The sequence below is a fragment of the Gobio gobio genome (genome assembly GCF_949357685.1).
Source record: "Gobio gobio genome assembly, chromosome: 2".
In the NCBI taxonomy this organism is placed as follows: domain Eukaryota; kingdom Metazoa; phylum Chordata; class Actinopteri; order Cypriniformes; family Gobionidae; genus Gobio; species Gobio gobio.
Genome location: NC_137098.1, coordinates 44,601,125 through 44,619,454, shown reverse-complemented (window position 1 = coordinate 44,619,454; position 18,330 = coordinate 44,601,125). Strand labels below are relative to the sequence as shown.

Below are 18,330 nucleotides of genomic sequence, written 5' to 3'. Positions count from 1 at the left end.
AGTTATCATGTTTTTCACTTTAGAATACTAATCCAAATAATTAGTAATTCCTTTAGAAGGATGTGGTAACACTTGAGTCATTACTAGTGGGTTACCATTACCTTCACTTTAGAATGAATTATATATTATGCATTATTCATGTTAGTTATGAAAGTGTATGTAGTAGTTCTTAGTAGTCCTTTGTGAGGTATAAAAAACATAGTAGTTATTGATTTAACTAATAGTTAACTACCACATTCAACTAAGCGCTATTACTTAGTAATTGGTTAATCAGAGTTTCCCGTTCGTTAATAGCAGTTACTTTAGTGTTAATATTGTGTTACTCATTCGTTCCTGTGTAGTTATTCATTAACGATGGATCCGAATTTTTTTTGTATTAATTATCGATTTTTTTATTTTTATTAAGTCATTGTGCAGTACCATAGACAATCCTGACATAAGTGACGTGTACTTACTCTATTTATTTATTTATTTATTTGAGAGTTATGGTTAGCTTCGGGATTTTAAAGGCTCAAAGAAAGCTCAGGGTAGATGAGGAAAATCGCCATCCTTCTATGTTCTCTCTGTTCACTCTCATTTCTGTTGTTATGGTAACACTCTGCTGTAGTGCTGACATGATTATGTTATAAGACATAGCCAAAAGTCATTTACTTGCTCTGGAGAAGCAAATCGATAGTAAATGACTTAGGCTTAGGCATTGCCACTGAATTATCCAAACCATTTCCCCTTCCTCCCCCTATATTTTTTATATAATTACTCGAGGGACAACAGTAGCTTTTGGTTAGAGAAGAGATAAGCTGATTTAGTGTTAATTGTTTATACTACATAATATTATTGGGATTAGATTTAGTTTGATATCTAATCCTCAAAAATATCAAGTTCTTGCTTGAGCAAAGTTTGGTTTGTGTTGACTGTATGTTCATTGGTATATCAGGTCAGTCCCATTCATTTGTATATGTCCCACTTGTTGACCCATGTGTTGAGGATTACGCCCAATGACCAGCCCTTCATCACTAGCACATTCCCCACCTACTTCACCTTAATCTGCCCTACAACATTTCAACATCACCTCATCTAGAATGTAAAAGCATGGACATAGCCATCTATGCCATTCAGATGATTCCTCAGGTTTATGCTTAAATTCACATTTGTTTTTGAGGCTTTAGCAGTGTCAATGCAGGAATAGTTTTCAGTTGCAGATTTCATATGCTGATTGTTCCAGTTTTTTACACAGAATTTTAATCTTAGTTATTGTAATGCATCACAATTTTTTTAAAGGGATAGGTCACCCAAAAATGAAAATTCTGTCATGATTTAATGACCCAAGTGCCTTTCCAAATTTGCATCACTTTCTTTCTTCTGAGGGACAGTGTTTTGTTGTCTTGAAGTCATTGTAACTAAAACTGTTTGGCTAAAAACATTCTTCAATATATCTTCTTTTTTGTGTCTCACAGAGAAAAAAAGTCATATAGGGTTGGAACGACATGAGGGGAAGGAAATTGTCAGAATTTCTAAGACTAAGACAGTGGTTCTAAACCTTTTTGACTCTAAGCCCCTCTTTGTCCAAGATTATATTAAAATCCTCCTATCTAAGCTGATTTGTGGGTAATTCTGTTGTAATATAAATAAATAAACACTACAAAAACAACTTTTTTAGCATTTTAATTAAGATAATATAGCTACTTAATTGTTTTTGTTTGTTGGAAAACAAACACTCCCCAGTGGGCCCTGTCCCCTGGTTGAGAACTCTTGGTTTAAAAAGTATGTTTACAATGTACATGTACATTTTATTTCATTCTATTTGCAAATTTAATTCTACCCTGAGCAAAATTATAAACGCAAAACTTTTGTTTTTGCCCCCATTTTTCATGAGCTGAACTCAAAGATCTAAGACTTTTACTATGTACACAAAAGGGCTATTTCTCTGAAATATTGTTCACAAATCTGTCTAAATCTGTGTTAGTGAGCACTTCTCCTTTGCCAAAATAATCCATCCACCTCACAGGTGTGGCATATCAAGATGCTGATTAGACAGCATGATTATTGCACAGGTGTGCCTTAGGCTGGCCACAATAAAAGGCCACTCTAAAATGTGCAGTTTTATCACACAGCACAATGCCACAGATGTCGCAAGTTTTAAGCGAGCGTGCAATTGGCATGCTGATTGCAGGAATGTCCACCAGAGCTGTTGCTCGTGAATTGAATGTTCATTTCTCTACCATAAGCCATCTCCAAAGGTGTTTCAGAGAATTTGGCAGTACATCCAGCTGGCCTCACAACCGCAGACCACGTGACGTGTAACCACACCAGCCCAGGACCTCCACATCCAGCATCTTCACCTTCAAGATCGTCTGAGACCAGCCACCCCGGACAGCTGCTGCAACAATCAGTTTGCATAACCAAAGAATTTCGGCACAAACTGTCAGAAACCGTCCCAGGGAAGCTCATCTGCATGCTCGTCGTCCTCACCGGGGTCTCGACCTGACTGCAGTTCATCATTGTAACTGACTTGAGTGGGCAAATGCTCACATTCGATGGCGTCTGGCACTTTGTAGAGGTGTACTCTTCAGGATGAATCCTGGTCTTCACTGTACAGGGCAGATGGCAGACAGCGTGTGTATGGCGTTGTGTGGGTGAGCGGTTTGCTGATGTCAACGTTGTGGATCGAGTGGCCCGTGGTGGCGGTGGGGTTATTGTATGGGCAGGTGTATATTATGGAGAACGAACAGAGGTGCATTTTATTGATGGCATTTTGAATGCACAGAGATACTGTGACGAGATCCTGAGGCCCATTGTTGTGCCATTCATCCACGACCATCACCTCGTGTTGCAGCATGATAATGCACAGCCCCATGTTGCAAGGATCTGTACACAATTCCTGGAAGCTGAAAACATGCATGGCCAGCATACTCACCAGACATGTCACCCATTGAGCATGTTTGGGATGCTCTGGATCGGCGTATACGACAGCGTGTTCCAGTTCCTGTCAATATCCAGCAACTTTGCACAGCCATTGATGAGGAGTGGACCAACATTCCACAGGCCACAATCAACAACCTGATCAACTCTATGCGAAGGAGATGTGTTGCACTGCGTGAGGAAAATGGTGGTCACACCAGATACTGACTGGTTTTCGAACCCTCCCAATACAGTAAAACAAAAAGTGCAAAAAGTGCACATTTTAGAGTGGCCTTTTATTGTGGCCAGCCTAAGGCACACCTGTGCAAAAATCATGCTGTCTAATCAGCATCTTGATATGCCACACCTGTGAGGTGGTGGATGGATTATCTCGGCAAAGGAGAAGTGCTCACTAACACAGATTTAGACAGATTGTGAAGATAAATAGGCCTTTTGTGTACATAGAAAAAGTCTTAGAACTTTTTTATTAAGCCCAATCATTGTCTTTTGTTCCCTTTATGTTACTGATTTTTGAGCCAGGTTGTTAGAAGATTTTTATCTTAAATCTCCTTTTTATGCATCAGATTACAGTATGTGCAAAGTTACCACAGTCACATTCTAGGGATTCTGAACTCTTGAGCTGGTTCCCACCAGGCTTCAGTGTAGAAGTGGCAGCAGATTATAGTGTGATTTGTGAGTGTTTCACTGGAGGTCGGGTTATTGAGGTCGAGTGAGATCACCCTCTGAATATATACCAATAAATGTGGTCATGACACTGATCGAATTGAGAGCCACCATCTCAATCTAACTGTATAAAATGTAGTTGAAACCGAACAAACCAGCATGCACTTAACATTTAGCTTGCTACTGAAGATTCTGCTTTGACTTTGCAATCAAACTAATCTATTGTTAATTAGACACTTGTTGTTATTGATAGACACTGAATAACAGGCTAAACAAAAGTCTAATCAATAAATAACAAGTAGAATTGCTAATGGTGAACAGGGACAGCCTCTTCTTTTTGCATTCATTATCAAAGCTACTCAATAACGTTGTTCATTTAGTTGTGTTCATAGAGGAGTGAAATGTAAGGCTCAGTCTCTTGTGCTACAGGTCTAATGGCCATATCGTAAGACAGGTTAATTATTCAAGGCAATCATGAGAGCCTTCAGATGGGCAATGCTTCTTACAAAATTGCACATCTTCAGTTTGGCTGCTGAGCTACATATGCACATGTGTAAATACATGTGCGCAATAGGAAAGTTATTAAGGGGAACAATTGGAGATGCACTTTCAATCTGTCCAAGCCCTTTCCATTAGCTTTAAATATAATTGTAACTCACATTTTTAGTACACATACACTACCGTTCAAAATGTTCGGTTCAGTAAGATTTCTTTTTTTTTTAGGATGCATTAACTTGATCAAAAGTGACAATACTTTGCTGAAATTTCGATCTAATAAATACAGCCTTGGTGATAATTTTTGGAGATTTCTTTCAAAAACATAAAAATATTTCAGAGCCTAACATTTTGAACAATATAGTATATACTATTCAAAGGTATATTGTTTTTTATGTTTTAATGTTTATTGTATTTTTATCTTTTAGATTTTTAGTATTGAGAGATACATTTTATAATTCTCTCAACAGGTCTTATATAAAGTCTACATATCCTTTGTGGAAGTGGGACCAGGGAATGTTTACACTGCAGACTATTTTAAAGGAATTGGTAAGTACAAAATGTTTACACCATATTGTTGAGTATACTATCTAAATGAGTTAATATTTACATGAAACACCTACTTTTTCATTCCTGCAATTATTCCAGTCTCCTTCCTCATTGTCAGTATTGGAGGGACTTTGGTTGGTCTCATCTTTGCCGTTATTCTGGCCTTTGTCACTCGTTTTACAAAGAAGGTGCGCATCATAGAGCCGCTGTTCGTCTTCCTGTTAGTTTACCTGGCCTACCTGACGGCAGAACTCTTCTCTCTGTCCGCCATTCTTTCGTGAGTATTGCCACTGCTAGCATACTCATCTTAATCATTTGAAATTGGGTGTCTGCATATTTGTAAATTGCATCTTTATAAACATTGTACACAAACTATGAAATTAATTCAGAAGAAAAATTATATACAAGATTAAATACGTCTGAAATTGTGAAATGCAGAAAGATTTGTGTGAGGATAAGGGATAGAAATATCATTAACTTAGTATAACAAAACAGAAATCAATGGAAGGTTCCAGTCATGACAGAAAAATAACTGTGTCTATGCAGCTCTGTGACAAACAGACAGGATTAATGTGAGAGGGGAAATGATTAATGCCTTAAGAGTACTACACTGAAAAAGAGAGAGAAATATATGAGCATAATAGAGAACAGAATATGGAAATTAGGGTCAGGGATAAATTATACAATGAATGAGAACTGGTGAGTGTGTTTGTTTGTGTGCACGTGATGCTGAAAACATCATGTTGTTTATGAATGTTTCCATGGCCAATTTGAAGATTTTTCTTTCAGATTGTTTTCAAACCATGTGTGCAGAGAAGTAAATCTCAGCAGTTTTTGTGTGGGTCATAAATCACATAATGAGATTATGAGCAGGGGGCTTAGCACAGCCATAGAACAGATTTCAAGATGCAGAGTCATACTTGAATACAAGATGCTTTAAGGCAAGGAATCAGTGCTACCAGATATCAAGGAATGATTTCTCTCACATATGAATTAAAGTAGACATGCCTTTTTGTCTGATGATTTTGTAAGCATATACTAATGCAATGTGTGGAGCGCCCCCTCATGGCTCTTCTTCACACTTACTGCACAAGGTGGTATGGAGTTAGAATTGAAATAAGCCACAATAGGATTTAAAGATAAGGAGAAAATGTCATGAGAGACTGGATGATATAAATACAATCTCGACAATATAATTCTGCACCCTTCATTGTTTCTAGTCTGTTCAATGAGTAATGCAGAGTGACTCATATATAACACAATGCACAATGAGCAAAGCGTAATTCCTGTCTAAAGCTAATGTATGTGTATGGAATGTATATGTATATAGAATCTAACTTGTATATGGAATGTAAATATGGGGATATGTCATATTGCTTTCTAAATATAGACATCAACCCAAAGGTACAAAGGTCAGAAACAAGTCATAAGGACAATAACAACCTCTATCTAAACTCTAAACTATCATATGTATGATCATGTTGATTCATAATAATTTGTATCTATGTATAAAAACACATCTATTGTATTCTATTCTTCTATCACCATGATTATATATGTTATTGTTGATTCATGACAGGATGACTTTCTGTGGCATTGGCTGCAACAAGTATGTGGAAGCCAATATATCCCAGAAGTCCCGGACCACCGTGAAGTACACCATGAAAACCCTGGCCAGCATTGCAGAGACGATCATCTTCATCTTTTTGGGTATCTCAGCTGTGGACAAGTCCAAATGGGCCTGGGACACTGGGCTTGTTGTCAGCACACTCATATTTATCTTAGTCTTCAGGGCCATAGGTAAGAGAGAGTTCTATTCTATTCTATTCTAAAAATATGGTAGTCACATCGTATTGTTTGGTACTTTTTGGTTACTGAAGTTAAAAACGTAAAAGAGAATTCTCACTTCACTCACAGTGAGTTGTGCTTCACAATTCACTTTCACTTTTTACTACATACATCAAATAGTTTCCTTAACCATGTAAGCTGAAAATGTACCATGTATTTTCATGTGATTTTCATTTAATAACTTTTGTCATTTATAATGGGTTGAGATGCCAAATTAGTCTTACATTTACAATGTTTAATAGCCTCGGCTCTAACACTTAGCATATATATTTGCTCAATGTGTTATTTGCAGGTGTAGTAGGGCAAACTTGGTTCCTGAACTGGTTTAGACTGGTTCCGCTTGACAAGATTGATCAAGTGGTGATGTCATATGGTGGTCTCAGAGGAGCTGTGGCCTTTGCTCTGGTGGTTCTTTTAGAAAAAGAACAGGTGAAGGCTAAAGACTACTTTGTGGCTACAACCATAGTCGTGGTTTTCTTCACAGTCATGTTTCAGGTAACTCTTTTAGAAATGTCTTTGTTCCTGCCTATTTGGTTTTTCCCTCCCCTTCACGCTTACAGAATCATTTTGTGTTGATAGAAATGTTTTTTTTCTCTTCTGTTTCATCTTAGGCGCATTATTATCATTTCTTGTATGTGTGTGTGGGTAGTGTGCAGGTAATTGCCATGCAGGCATGACATTTCCCCACTGCTGTGTAAAATAGCTGTTATTTCCAAAGCTGTTCTGAAGCAGAGATGCTAATTATGATGAATGGAGTGATTTTGATGGTACTGCCTACGTGTACATGTATGTGTGTGTGTGTGTGTGTGTGTGTGTGTGTGTGTGTCTGTGTGTGTGTGTGTGTGTGTGTGTGTGTGTGTGTGTCTGTGTGTGTGTGTGTGTGTGTGTGTGTGTGTGTGTGTGTGTGTGTGTGTGTGTGTGTGTGTGTGTGTGTGTGTGTGTGCCTGTGCCCATCTGGCCAGGGCCATCCTTTTCACCCTATTCCAATTTCATCCATTATTGATGGCTGGAGAATCTCTAGTGTGTGTTGTCAATGTCATATTGGTGTATCCAACATTTTACCGAATATCTGACTGCTGAAATCATCAGGATATACTGCCAAGCTTTGGTTAGGAACTCATCTTTCCACAGATCCCACAAATATGCATGCTTATTAGACAAGCTTGTTGTTTTTTCTGGAATATGTCTTTATCATCTTAGAATGAGCCATTTATATCTACATACACTGTGGGTACCCTTACAGTGAAGGGGTCACCATTTTGCGCTGCCATGTTTCTATAGCAGCCCTAAACAGACAAACTTCTCTACAGAGCGCTAGCTGCTCTCTGCTGTCTCAGACAATGACTTTGTCCTGTGTCGGCCACCGTAGCTTCTCTATGTGCATTGAAAGGCTTCAATTCGCAACCTCACCACTAGATGTCACAAAAATCTACACAGTGCACCTTTAAAACATTTAAAACATTAAATACATAAACATGATAAATATATAAATAATATACATTTTGACACTGTCAGTCTGTGTGTAAGTGGTGGGGATTTTTCAGCGAATCATTCTGTAGGTTACATTGATACGCCAATGGCAACAAGTGACTGTCGAGTGAGGCCCTGTCCCAAATGGCACCCTAAACCCTCAAGGGAGTCCGCACTTTCACGACATAATGCTGCTTTGACTGCCGGGAAGAAGTCCGCTGCGTAACCCACACTCAGCAGAAGTGCGCATCGAGGGTGCATATCAACCTCAAAGGGGGCGCTCACAAGCACCCTTCTGAGACCTAAAATGACAAATGGGACACCCTGCGGTCTCGTGGACTTAACGGACACGCGCACACAATGGCCATTGTAAGTCCACAAGACCGAAAGTGCACATGAAGTGTGCCATTTGGGACAGGGCCTGAGTCACAGAATCATTATTTTTTTAGTCGACACTGATTCATTAAGGAACGAAAGATGTGGCTGGCTGAATTCTGAATTGCATATTAGCATACTAATACTATTTCTACCATTTAAATTTATGCGGTTCAGAATTCAGCCACTGAATTCATTCACTCAAACGATTTGTTTGAAAACAGTTGCTGAATTTGGAGTTGCTGAGTCTTAAGTACAATTAAATGTGGATTCTTTTTTACTTTCACTCAAGTATTATTTTTTACTAGGGTATTTTTAATTGAGTAAATGTTTTAACACTCCTATTGTGTTGCTCAGAAATGAGATTATGCTAAAACTTTTAAAAGGAGCAAAAACACACAAAATATCTGACAACATTGTGTTTTAAATGTAGGTTACTCAGGATTAACCTTGTCTATTGAACTGTTTGTTGCAAATATCACACTCAATATCAATGCGATCACGCTGTTGGTCTAAATTCAGGCGTAGACAATCACAGCTGTGCTGCTATTCGGAAAACAGCATTTTTTTTCTGGTGTGATATTGCTAAATTATGTAAAAGTTTATTTAAAAGACCAATTGTATTGCTGCTACTAGAAAAATGAGATGTGATATTTAGTTAGAATAATTGGATGGTCTACTCTCTCTGTTTTGTTGACATTTCCCAAATCTTTCCTCCCAGGGTTTAACCATCAAGCCTTTAGTGAAATGGTTGAAAGTGCCTCGCAGCACAAACAGAAAACCTACCATCAACGAAGAGATCCATGAGCGTGTGAGTCAATATCGCTTCCAATGCACTTGCCTCTTTTCTGTCTCTGTTTCTCATCACCTGTCTCCCTCTGTCCCTGCCTGACTGCCTGTGGTGAAATGTGTGAGTGATGATGTTGACCTTGCTGTCTGTGCTTGTGATCTGATGACTGAAACAGCAGCATTGCCACAGACTGACGTTACACTCTTCTCTCCAATGAATTAATCATCAGAGCTCTTTTTTGCCTTTCCACAAATAGATGTGCACACATACGCAGAGGTCACACAGCGCATTGCCATTTACCTCATCGTCTTTCTGAAGGCCTTACACACCCTGCTGCTGCATGCACACTCTGGGACTCAGGGATACCTGCTGAGCTCTCTAAAACCTGGGCTAAAGATAGACTATACTGTAGCTGAGCTGACAGAAGAGATTTGAATTAATATAGGAGAGATTCTGAGAAAATGAAGGAGGATAGAAGAGATATTCTCTTGTAGCAAGTTGTATAGACCAAACACCACACAATTTAAGATAGCATAGTGACTGAACTGCTCACCAATTGCCGATGTCTAGATTATTTACAAAGAAATATTTTGAAAAACACCCATAGATTTTTTTAAATGTCTGCAAAAGATGTAGGATTTATCTTAAAGCAGCACTAAGTAACTTTTCAACCTTCATAATATATTTTCAAAACTCTTGTGATGATACATCGACTTACAATAGGTTGAATGACACGTCTGCCATAGCCTGACGGGGTCTGTATCGTTTTTAATCGTACTTTTAAACTTCGGGTTTCGGGTAGTAACCCGAGAAAAAAAAGAACTACAAAATTCGACTGCTTTACGGCATATACGTCACTTCCACCACCACCCCCACTTCCTTAAATTCGGACGTGCGAGAAAAACTATAATTGTTTGCCAAATGTTATAGTCATGGCCGAAGCAGCACAGAAAAATAAGAAAGCAAAGGTTTTGTCGGAGGAAAGCAAAAAGAGGAAACGAGAAAGTGATCGGATTAAAGGCAGGACGAGGATCAACATTGGGCAGCGTTTGCTCGTTGGCGTGAGCTGAAGGAGGAGGGGCTACATTCTTGCAAGTAAATACGTAATACATACAAAATCATATTTTAGGATACCTAACATGTCTGTGATATTGGTTTATTTGTCTTTCCTCGAGCTATAATGCAAATCGATTTTTCAAATTTGCAGATTCATCTAGGGTAGCTTGATATTATAATATTGACGATATATGGTTATTACCTACCACTCAAACATTGAATTGAAGTATCATATAGATTCTGTAAAACGGGAACCAATAGACTAGGCTACTATAATGACGCTGGCTTGTAAACGTGAGAATCGCGATCATTTGGCGTTTGAAAAAAATAAAACCCATGAAATTATATTCATATGACATGCTGAAACATATGCCACTGTACCTGGGATGAAGACATTTCACACGCGACGCAAGCAGAACACCTGCATGTGAACTCCTGCAGTGTTCAGGGCTATCATAGTTGTCATGTCAACAAATGCACGTGCGATGCATCCGCTGATGTAGAATGACAGTTTACGACAGTAGTAGAGGACAATACTGTTTCACAACTGTAGGGGGAGCTCTAGAGCAAAAGTTACCTAGTGCTGCTTTAAAGCTGCAGTCCATAACTTTTTGCGCTCTAGTGGTTAATAAACAGAACTGCATGCGTCTTGCGGAAGAACATTGCAGCCGGAGCTACTTCTCTCTGTTAAAGGGATAGTTCACCCAAACATGAAAATCCTGTCATCATTTACTCACCCTCAAGTTGTTCCAAACCTGTATGAGTTTCTTTGTTCTGCTGAACGGAAAAGAAGATATTTTGAAGAATGTTTGTAACAAAGCAGATAGAGCAACTATTGACTACCATAGTATTTTTTCCCCTACTATTGTAGTCAATGGTTGCTCTATCTGCTTGGTTACAAACATTCTTCAAAATATCTTCTTTTGCGTTCAGCAGAACAAAGAAACTCATACAGGTTTGGAACAACTTGAGGGTGAGTAAATGATGACAGGATTTTCATGTTTGGGTGAACTATCCCTTTATTGTCTATGGCGAGTCACGCAGGGACTGTGCTCCTCCGCACCGGTTCCTACCAGACCGGTCTGAAATAGTCCCAATATAAACACTTATTATAAGTGTACCATAATAATTCAGGGTTAGACAAAACACAGTTTGGAACATGGATTCATGTTGTACATTCTCATTATATAATTTTTGTAAGTCTTGAACACAAAAAAAATTTACGGACAGCAGCTTTAAGTGCACTTAAATATAGCCCTGGATGCTAAAAAAAATAAATATAAATGTCTGTAGGGATAAAGATAAGTCAAATAAAATAGCCATAAATAATACAGAAACACTGAACTTGTCTGTCTTTCTGTCGTCAGGCCTTTGACCACATTCTGACAGCTGTGGAAGACATTGCTGGTCTGAATGGCTACCATCATTGGAGGGACAAGTGAGTGACTCTTAGCAAAGATCACTAGATAACTATATCTTTTCTCACGACGAGAGATGTACTCGTCAATTTACAAGAGCTAAAAGAATGCAATGGCGCGTTATTAAGTCTCATTGTTTTTGTCAATTTTAGGTGGGAGCAATTTGACAAGAACTATTTGAGCAAGTTGCTGTTGAGAAAGTCTGTGTACCATAGGAGTGAACTGTGGGAGGCCTATCAGAAAATCAACATCAGAGATGCCATCAGTGTCATTGATCAGGTAAAAGTCTAATGCTGCCGTTTATCAGGTACACAGTTTATCAGCATTATTTTTTATAAAGAAGGTTGTTGGAAAGTTTGCTCAGGGTGAAACTGGATTAGGATTTTCCTAGGATTTGCTTTTTGTGTCATTAACAATGGTAATACACATTTTTTTAGACATTGTGCAATAGTAGTACCTTGGTATTTTTTAGAATGTAATACCATCATATTTGAAAATAATAATAATTTAGTACCATGGTAGAGATACCATTCTGATGTGAAACCATCTACATTTTTTGTAGGGGGTGCCATCAATATTATTGTTGTATTGAAATATTTGACCACTAGATGGTGCCCACACTCAAAAAAAACAACAAAAAAACAGCACTAGGTAAAAACCTCACTGCTGTGCAATAAAACAATCAAACTCCTTTGAAACCACTATTAAAACAACTTTTATTTTCTGCTGCTTCTACTTTTAAAAGTGTTTCCTCATTCAGACTCACCACTCACACCTATGGATTTTCTAAACTTTTGAATGGACATTAATCATTGTAGTAATGTTAGTTAATTTTCTTAATAAAATGTTTTTTTGTTTTATATTGGGGGTCTGTGGGTTGACTGAATCTGGTTGGGGGTCCCTGGGCCTTTAAAGCCCCTGGATTAAAGCATTGAGCAGAGGAAACACTGAGATCTTTTCTCAGGCTCAAGAGAGTCGTTTGAGAAGAGCAGAGTATAATTCCTCCCTTTGTTAGTTAGCCTGACGCCACGGTGTCTCTGCCAATACTGGTCCTTTGTAGGCATCTGATACCTGTCAGCTGCAACATCAAACATATCTACAAAAATACTGGCTGGAGATGGCATCATACAGAGAGAGTTAAAGAGGAAAGAGAAAGAAGGGCCTCCAGGATTTTAATATGAATGTATAGACATCGTAATTGTTACACACCTCCCACTTGATTCTATTTTAGTTAGTTAGTTAGTTTGTTTGTTAGTAATAATTCGTCTTTTGTCATCTTAGATTCGCCTTTTACATTTATTTCCTGTTCACGTCTCCATTGAGCTGAAAGAAACAATGTGCTTGATCAGAAAACTTGTATAACACCTGGAACTTTAGTCATGCATGACTTTTGTCTTCCAGCGAGATCATTTCCTGTACCCTTGAATTTCATAGAGCTTGGCTTCCTGAGAGTAGTTATCAAGCTAATATTAGCACAAGATTGAGAGATAGAGAAACCTCTGTTCTCTTTTGGACCACCCAGCGAAAGAGGCACAGAATTATTCATTTAATTTGAGAGGGGGAAAAATAAATGCATCAGCTATAATCCTTTAAAAAAAAAAAAAGTTTTTTATTTACTTTTTTTTAAAATATTTAGTCACATTTCTGCATGTCTTTCCCATGGTTTTGTACTTACTGTGTATATATTTTCAATGAACTGTGAGGTTATTTAGTTAGAGTGCAGAACACAGTGTTTAAACCATCATGCTTAATTGCTTATGTGTATCAAGATATTTGTGGTAAGAGAAACAGTCTATATGGAGAGCTGGATCTACATCTACACTGAGACTAAAGAATTATTGAAAATGAATGTGCACTTTTCTTTGTGTCTGTATTACCACCTCAGGTGGGCATTACTTTTCTGTAATGGAAGGGTTTGGAGATGATAAGTGATAAACCGTTAATACTTACATAACGGGACACTTAAGGAACAACAATCAATAGCTTGATACTGTATGTATAAGTCAATCAGAATTAAGCACTATATAAAGTTTAATATTTGATCTAAATTCTCTCTCAGGGTGGGAATGTGTTGACTTCTGCTAGACTCTCTCTGCCTTCCATGGCCAGCAGAACCTCTTTCCCAGAGGCCTCAAATGTTACCAACTACCTGTGAGTATGTGAATATGTTTGTGTCTTTTTTAGCTTGTTGCCAAGTAAAAACATTTAAATGTCCTTAAAAATATAAATATAAACCACCAAATGTAGAATACCATTCAAAAGTTTTGTGTCTGTAAAATTAGTAATGTTTTTGAAAGACGTCTCTTATGCTCACCAAGGCTGCATTTATGTCATCAAAAATACAGTAAAAACAGCACTTTTGTGAAATAACTGTTTTTGTATTTTAATATAATTTAAAATGTAATTTATTCCTGTGATGGTAAAGCTGAATTATGATTAATAGAAAGTTCAAAAGAATGGCATTCATTTGAAATATAACTCTTTTTTTTACATTATAAATGTATTTACTGTCACTTTTGATCAATTTAATGTATCTTTCCTCGAAGTATTAACTTCTTCTTTTTTCTACTTTTTAAAAAAAAATACTGACCCCAACATTTTGAATAGTATCATAACTGAAGCAGATTTTTCTTACCTCTTAATATACTTATAAAGCATTTATTAATCTTTGTTAATGTTCATTTCAAGATTTACTAATACTTTATTAAAATCATGTTAACATTAGTTAATGCACTGTGAACGTTAACAAAGATGAACAAATACAGTAACAAATGTATTGCTCATGGTTAGTTCATGTTAGTTAGTAATGTTAACTAATGAAACCTTATTGTAAAGTCTTACCTTCTTAAATGTAACAAATAAATTAGAGATTTGTGCTTAAAACACTATGAAAGTATCATTTATATACACTTATATTAATATAAACACTTAATACAGAATATCAAGGAAATGTATTTTGTTTCAAGAAAGTTTAGAAAAAACAATATCAAATACATATAAAATTTTATATTTTGCATTTTTTATTTTCAGAGGACATTCTTTTGAATGTGTGCTAGTGTGTGCAGACATGTTTTTGTGCATATCTGTGGTGTACATGTACATGTGTTCCATGCATGTTGGTTCCTGTAACTGTCTGTGTGTGATCCCTCAGGAGAGAGAACGGCAGTGGGGTGTGTCTAGACCTCCAGGTAATTGACACAGTGCCAGGAGCCAAGATAGAGGAAGAGCTAGAAACACACCATGTCCTTGCTGGAAACCTCTACAAACCCAGGAGACGGGTACAGAACGTGCCACACACACACCATCTCACTATAAAGAGCTCTGAAACATGATATTTCATCAGTAAAATGGGTAATACTTAATGTTTTTGCTTCAGTTGACATCTCCTTCTCTGTATCTGCAGTACCAGTCCCACTACAGTCGCCACTTCATGACAGTGGGTGAAAAAGAGAGACAGGATAGGGAGGTATTCCAGAGGAATATGCGCAACCGTCTGGAGTCCTTTAAATCCACCCGCTACAAGCGTCACAAGAAGGACCGCAGTCAGAAAAAGGCAAGGGCTCAAAACTGCAGACAACCACACTTAAATTGAGTTAGCTGGTCCCGAGGGAGGCCATGGTAGTCAATGACAGACAAGCATGCGTGTGTAAGGTCAGCCGCCTAAAGGCAATTTAGAGACAAGGTTAATGTTTGTAGTTACTGATATGTATCATGAGTGATGGCTTGCTAATGTTTGTGTGTGTCTGTTAATGAGCAGACGTTCTTGAGCAGGTAATAAAGTTTCTTGTGCACCAATTCAGCATATTAGAAGGATTTCTGAAGGATCATGAGGCACTGAAGACGGGCGTAATTGTGCTGAAAATTTAGCTTTGCCATCACAGGAATAAATTACATTTTAGTATATAAATATATTCAAATAGAATTGTAATACAAATTTTAATAATATTTCACAATATCACTGTTTTTTTTCAAATAAATGCAGAAGAGACATTAAAAAAATCTTACAGAGATATGTACAGATATTTAACTTATTAATCTGATACATTTACTTTATTTCTTTTCCCTCCCACATTTTTTTTTATATTTATAATATCGTATTACAGCGGAAAGGGTCAGATGCAAAAGAGCAAGAAGCCAATGAAAAACCCAGACGAAATGTCAGCTGGCAGGACAAAGGTTGGTCATGGGATCTGCTTGGTGATGATGACGTTTCACATTTAATTCAACTATTTTCGGATTAAAGTTCCCAATGCGTTGTGTGTAACATGTTTTTGCACATATGTTTGTAGACCCAGTTGTGGTTCCAATGGCATCTGAGGAGGATAAACATGATCCTTCTGATCCAGATAAAGATGATGATGTGGGCATCACTTTTGTGGCTCGCAAAGCCCCAGACACACCAAAGGAGAGGCCAAAATCAGGTGAGATATGAACACGACTGTGGTAAGAAAAAGCAAGAGATGATTGTTATCCATTCCCAAAATGTCTACAGTATATCTTCTTGTGTTTCTTTCTGTTCTCAGTACCAGCTGCCCTGGATGTTTGTCAGAGCCCGGTTGCCGCCCCTCCATCGCTGACATGTGGAGAGAAAAACCTGCCATGGAAAAACGGTGGGGGTTCCCTCCCTCCCTGTGTGTCTGTGGAGGCCACTAAAATTATCCCAATAGACCTGCAGCAGGCTTGGAACCAGAGCATCTCCTCTCTGGAGAGCCTGTCTTCTCCTCCTGCTCCTCCAGAGCCTCTGCATCCACGTATTAGCGCCCTCTCGAGGCTGGCAGGACCCCTGCGGACCCCTGCGAAGGGAAAAAGTGGTGGCGGTGCAGAATCAGGAAGTAATACAAGCTCCCCAAGTTCAGCGCAGTTCAAGTTCCCTACAGGGAAGGAGGAAGAGGAGGAAGGTGCCCTCTCTCAGCAGCAGCAAGAAATGCAGCCGCTAATGTCGTCTTTGAGGCCACCGCCACCACCTCCTCCGCCACCTGCTGCGCAATCCGCCGGAAAGAGAAGGAATCCCTGTGTATATCTTAGGAGTCTGGTGACAGTGCCACCTTCTGGTGGGGAGCCACAAAGCAGGAAGCCAACCCAACTGTAGAATCGCTTCCTTTACTCATCTTACTGCAGGCATTTACCTCCTCAGGCCAGACTTTATTTTTTAAGTCAGTACATTCTTTCTAAGAGACTATTCATTTGGTTTTCTTCTTTAGTGCTAATTGGCTACATGGGTTTAGAAAAGGTTGGTCGAGTTTGCAGAGGATCCAGTTCTTTTGTGTACCATTCCACTTTCCATGTTTTTTTCTTCTTGTTGTTAGTTTGAAGTGATCTGCCCTGTGTTACGTACCTCTGCATATGTGATTGGCAAAAACCATTGGACATACATAAGGCTAAACCACTTTCCAAGTAGCTACTGGGTATGTCTGTCAAACAGTGTTTTTATTCAACTTTTCTCCCTCACTCACTCATAAAAGAACAACAAATAATTTCATGGTTACTCTCACAGCTTTAATCTTTAAATCAGCCAATCCATCTTAAAAAATAGGAATGAGTACTGTAGTACTGAGGTCTTCCCTTTTCAGACTGGGATGGCGAAGTAACACATTTTCTTACAGCACATCACAGAAAGCACATGAGGTTGTTAGGGCCACGCATCTTCAATCACAGCCATTATCTATCAATGGCATATATCTCAATATGCATAACAAATCCACACACACTACATTGGATGACAATGACTATTGTCAGGAGCATTTATGCTGTGTACAGGAAATATAAGCTTCTATGCTGAACATTGCATTTTGTGTTTGGCAAAAAAGCAAGGCGTGTTAATTTATTTTGTATTTAATTATGTATCAACTTCATGCCTTTTATTGTTTTGCTTTCAGAATAACAGGGTTTTGTGATTCTGTATTTTAATTTACAAAACTATACACAGCTGTTTTGATAACCAAAGGGTATAATGTTTATTACTTAATTTTATGACACTATATTTATTTATAATCATAAATAATGAATTATAGATCATTAGAATTTTCTGTGCTTTATCAGTAGTAATACTGTGCAATCTAATGCACTTATTTCAGTTTCTAAAATTGCTTTCAATTTGTCTGACAATGACAAACATATTGCCTGCTGTACATCTCATGTCGACTCCCAGTCTTCAGATGTCTTCACCCTTTAAGGTTTTTACTATACCATAACATGGTAAAGTATATAGAATTTAGGTTTTGCACTTTAAATTAAAAGCCATTTAGGCCACTGTACCTATGGTGTTCTTGAAGCTGCTGGCCCATTGTTTAGTATTGCTGTGTAGTTCTGTGTATGTCCTGAAGATTGTTGTGCCTTGAGAGGGACGGTGTTAAATGTTGAGAAAGAGGCCTTGTTGATCTCTATTGTGCCTGTAAACAGTATGGAGTGGGTCAGTGCTATGTTGTCTGTCTTGAACTTGGCGTGTTAGAAAAAATGTTGCCCTAATCATTTGACCCCATTGAATTGGAATTGGAATTAAATTATCCACCTATTAAATTCAAATGAAATTTTGAGATCTTTTATCCCACGTGTGTTTACTGTTTTCTTTTATAGGTATCTTTATGTTCCAAATATTGAATTTGAATAGCTTTCAGGAATAAAATTAACAAAAGAGAGGACATCGCTTTCGAATGCCAGAGTTTGTCCCGTCATTGCATGTTGATTTAACTTTTTAATGTTAGATGAAAACATATTCTTTATATATTCCAGTCAGTCATATTTAGCTGG

The 18,330-nt window shown here is 37.9% G+C and overlaps 1 protein-coding gene across 1 annotated transcript in view; it reads left to right on the top strand.

Moving 5' to 3' along the window:
• Nucleotides 1–18,130, top strand: part of slc9a5 (solute carrier family 9 member A5) — a 30,232-nt gene extending 12,102 nt beyond the window's left edge. Inside the window, exons 4-16 of the mRNA XM_079839605.1 lie at nt 4,548–4,626; nt 4,726–4,903; nt 6,206–6,426; nt 6,767–6,969; nt 9,041–9,130; nt 11,533–11,603; nt 11,736–11,862; nt 13,643–13,734; nt 14,735–14,861; nt 14,987–15,136; nt 15,687–15,759; nt 15,873–16,004; nt 16,107–18,130. Of these exons, the coding sequence (XP_079695731.1) occupies nt 4,548–4,626; nt 4,726–4,903; nt 6,206–6,426; nt 6,767–6,969; nt 9,041–9,130; nt 11,533–11,603; nt 11,736–11,862; nt 13,643–13,734; nt 14,735–14,861; nt 14,987–15,136; nt 15,687–15,759; nt 15,873–16,004; nt 16,107–16,672 (2,109 nt within the window). The 3' untranslated portion in view covers nt 16,673–18,130. The remainder of the gene's footprint in view (nt 1–4,547; nt 4,627–4,725; nt 4,904–6,205; nt 6,427–6,766; nt 6,970–9,040; nt 9,131–11,532; nt 11,604–11,735; nt 11,863–13,642; nt 13,735–14,734; nt 14,862–14,986; nt 15,137–15,686; nt 15,760–15,872; nt 16,005–16,106) is intronic.
• Nucleotides 18,131–18,330: the final 200 nt, after the last annotated feature.